A 4,203-nucleotide genomic window follows, 5' to 3' on the forward strand; every position below is an offset into this window, starting at 1 on the left:
GCTGCTTTAGTATGGGAGGAAAGCGAGCAGGAATGAGCACGCTAACAAAGATGCCGGCTGCTCCACTCGGAACCGAACCGCACGAAAGCTGGTGTGTTTTCTTGAGCGATTCACAGCGTGAGCCGCGTAAGCATGACCGCGCTGACACAAATCAGCACAAGAGAAGGCCTCACATTCAAGGAAGGTGCCAATACATGAGTGAAAACAAAGCTGCGTGGAGGTTCGGGACGGGTCTGATTGGACAAAGGCAAAGCCGTGAAAAACTGCATTGGCATGACCCGCCTTCCCTGTCTCACGCGCCCCCCTTCGCCCGCTCTCCAAAATTCAAGTCGACGCGGCACTTTATCTTCGATTTAAAGATCCAGCATTACCCTCCCGTGCAGTCCAAAAACACCACAACGGATGTACCTCGCCGCAATGCAAGCTGGCAGTAGTCGCAACGAGCGGGAAGGGCGTGCTGCCACGGATGTCAGGCATAGTTGGTCAGTTTCCAGGGCGTTTTCAGAACAGGTGGTGTCAAATCTTTGCGGCCGGGGCCTAAAATTTGGGCGAGCGGCCGCAGGGAGGTGGGTGGTTGAGCGTGACACAGCACACTACGCGCAGAAAGTTGCCACGGCAGGTGACATAGGGCATGAAGCTCATGTACATTTTTATATATCTATATCGCCTTACATATGTGGATGGTGCACCCAGAAGTGAAGCAAGTCCAAAGGCCGTCCTTGCACGTGGTAAAAAAAATGCCTCTTTCCCCGTATCATCCCGCGTGGCTCGGCAAATGCTAGTTTCTGTCTCGGCAAAAAGCAAGGACAAAGTGTCTGACGATATCATGGCATGGTGGAGCAGAAAATGCGATTTTATGAAAATAAAATTTGCCGGCAGATCATCACTATACGAGGCAATCGCACTCTTACGTACAGTCGAATGACGTGTTACACAGCAGGTGAAACGCAATTTTGGTCAAATGTATTGGCATTGAATCAACGATGTTGGACAGAGTACTTTTTTGGTCCTGTCCGGCCCATGTTGGATTCAGTCTGACGAGGCATGGAGTTCTGAGATGTACTTACTGAAGGTGACGTTCCAATGCACGGCTTCAAAAGCACCACGTTGGAAGGAAATCGAAAATGATGAGCCTCTCAAATCATTACGTCCTCTACCTCCCTATTAAAAAGCTCCTTAGTATGACTCAAAAGAAGGCATAATAATTCTTTCCAACCTCACAAGAGAAGATTTTTTTTGGATAAGGCATGGTCCCCTCCATATTACTGTCATTATCTTTGCATTCGTGTAGCCACGCTTGAACATCGGGGTGTACACTCTACTTGCCGTTGTGACTCATCCACTTCTCATGTCGATGGTACATCCTTCAATTCTGTCTTGCTCAGGTTTGAATAGAATTTGGCAACTGGATGATACGAAAACAATAAAAAATCGCACAGGATGTGAGAAATGGTTTATGCTATATGGTGACTTACCCACTGTTTTTTTAAAAGGAGCCTTACAATTGTCGAAGCTTACCATTACTGTGACGTTTAGTTTCGTAATTCATGTTCTTCACCTCCAGTGAGGTATGATGAAAGTCCATGGCGGGTCGGAGGCGCATTTCGGGGCTTGATCGAGGGGACTTAATGAGCTTGGGCTTCTCGACGGCGAGCTTTTCCCACGGATCTCCTGTTTTCATTTCATGAAAGAAATGTAATAAGATAGAATTCGTTGGGTATTACATAGCATTGACCCTAGGTCGGCATGTGCATCGTATTATTCACCTGTTTGCCGAACAATGCACATCCTTTTGGCGGTCTCCCTCCCGCTTTCGCGTGAGACGTCTTCCAGAGCAAGCCGCTGCACCACATACTGAGCGAGATATTCACGCTCAGCCCGTTGGAGAGAGGTCAACGCATCGATGCTCTGTCCATGAGCGCCCGCATCAGAGGGTAGAGCATCTGCTAGGGCCTCAATGGCCTTTCGATTGAGCGGTATCTTGTCGCGGTCAAGATAAATAGCGGGATAGTTCTGCGTATTGGTGTATAAGTTTAGTGGTAACATCATTAGATTTGTTTTTGTACTTTTTGTACCGAAACAGTTGCAGAGTCTACAGTTCTGACCTTTCCTGTCCCCTTGCTCTTTGCCGTCACGGCGATGATGCGAGGAGGGTCATCGTGGCCATAGAGCCTTAATATGAGGTGTTCTTGTTCGCGCCACATGAGTTTAGAAGTAGTTGATAGCAAACTCAGAGCTATTGTGGGCTTGCGAGATACTTGAATGAGAAGTACGATGAATCTTTACATTTACGAGGGTAACGAGCTTATCATGAGTTTTTGTACGCACAACACAGTCATGACCTTGTGCACCGATAAATACAAGTATCCGGACGACTTAGGAATATTTTGGCACAAAAAGATATATATAAGTACACGTGCGTATACCTTTTCGATAGTAAAATGTGACGTAATGCGAGGCTGCTCTCGCTGTGAACCCTCATAGTCACTCCTGCAACATTCTGGGGAAAAGCTCCTGTCGTCCACACGCGTGGATGCAATTGAAGCAGTACTTGGTAAAATAGGCGATATCGAAGTCGATGAAAAGGTTTTCGTATCCTGCTTCTTTCGTTTCTCAGAAAAGAGTGGCTTTGGAAACGTTGTTTGACGGGAAAAGCTGACAGCTTGACGGAGCGATCTACGTGATGCAGCCTTGCGAGGTGCAGGTTGCCGCGTGACTGTCGAATCGCTCGCCTTAAACAATCCGATGAGACGTATAGGACATTAAAATATATATATATCGGTCAATGAGCCCGTAAATGAACGGGTTTTTATAGTGAAAGCTTACCCGGCCAGAGTCAGATCTGTTTGTGCTGTCACTCAAAGATAAAGCTGAAGATAGACGTCGAATGCGCTCCACTTTCCATGAAACGTGTGGGATCGCCAACGCGAAAGTTTTCAATTCGTCCAAAGACACTACTTTGTCTTCGTTTACTTCAAATTTTCTCACAAGAAGGCCGACATCAGTCTTCCGCACATGTAAGGCATAAAAAATGTAGTTAAGGCTGAGAAAGAATCCCGCGAAACAATCCATGATTGACAAGTGGAAATGTGTTGACATCACAGAAGATGAAATATAATACTTCCACCCCTGCCGCAAAAAATGGCAGATAGCAGGAATTGTTTTGCCTCCGCGTACCTCCGTCAGGCAGAAAATATCCGGACTGAGTTTCCTCAGGGCAGCTACGAAGGCTTTGGATGAAATAGTGCTGGTGACTTCATGTTTAAGACAGAATTTTTTAAAAATATCATCATAAGTCATGCCAGACTCTTTCGCACGAATGAATATTTCTTGCAGTTTCGACGTACAATCTGTGGAGGTGTGGTATGCTGCTTTATTTCGCAATATTATCGAGCGAATACCATTAAAAAATATAGCATCATTACCTTCCTCATGCTCTAGATCACTTTTGTTGATGGAAACTCCGTTAATTGCGTCACTGTATGATTTATTTAGGCTCATGGCTGCCATGACCCTAAGCGATTGTCGGCGACGATCTTCGAGGCGGTCTTCAGTGCTTGTAACGGCGGTTTGCACATTCGACGAGCCATTTGATGAGTCAGAATACTGGGAAGCTAATCGATACGCCTTGGGCCTGTGTTGTGAAAGCGAAGAATTTGCAGATGAGAGATATTTCGGCTTTTAAAATTTTGGGCGGTCACTTACCTGCTAATGTGAATGTCCTCCATATGCCTGCGGATGCTTATCTGTTGCTCAACACGAGATTGAACGAGATGTGAAAAGAATGAGGAGATTTCTGTAAAACAAATAATATGCTTTATACGTGCAATACCGCGTGACTTTGACAGGGGATCACAAGGCCGGTCGCCGCCGCTATTTCCGAGGTGGTGAAAGTCCGAGAGTCCACCCGGGCGCATTGCCGAGGTCGGACCAAGATAAGACTGGCCGCTCAATCTACAAGTTAAAGGACGTAAGGCGTGCAATCAAGCGTAGTCGAGGGGAACTTTTCACTCCAACAGAAAATTGTAAATAAAGAAAACTACAAAATAGTCAATAAATGCAGCAACTCGCAAACTGATCAGGAATACTTTTTCCCTTGTTCATACTGGTCGTCAAGAACCATCAGGTTATTCAACATGGGAACGATTCTTGATACACACTACTGTTTCATCCATCGACGTTAACTGTTCCTATCACTATTTC

The 4,203-nt window shown here is 45.9% G+C and overlaps 1 protein-coding gene across 1 annotated transcript; it reads right to left on the reverse strand.

Moving 5' to 3' along the window:
• Positions 1-631: 631 nt before the first annotated feature.
• NGA_0160301 (uncharacterized protein) lies at positions 632-2,321 on the reverse strand. The gene is made up of 4 exons (XM_005855169.1): positions 2,106-2,321; positions 1,767-2,013; positions 1,519-1,671; positions 632-1,405 (listed from the first exon to the last, which is right to left on the reverse strand). Exons 1-4 carry the CDS (start codon positions 2,202-2,204, stop codon positions 1,347-1,349), a joined length of 558 nt encoding a protein of 185 aa, XP_005855231.1. The 5' UTR covers positions 2,205-2,321; the 3' UTR covers positions 632-1,346.
• Between the last annotated feature and the right edge of the window lie 1,882 nt (positions 2,322-4,203).

The sequence above is a fragment of the Nannochloropsis gaditana genome, assembly GCF_000240725.1.
Source record: "Nannochloropsis gaditana CCMP526 unplaced genomic scaffold scaffold271, whole genome shotgun sequence".
NCBI lineage: Eukaryota > Eustigmatophyceae > Eustigmatales > Monodopsidaceae > Microchloropsis > Microchloropsis gaditana.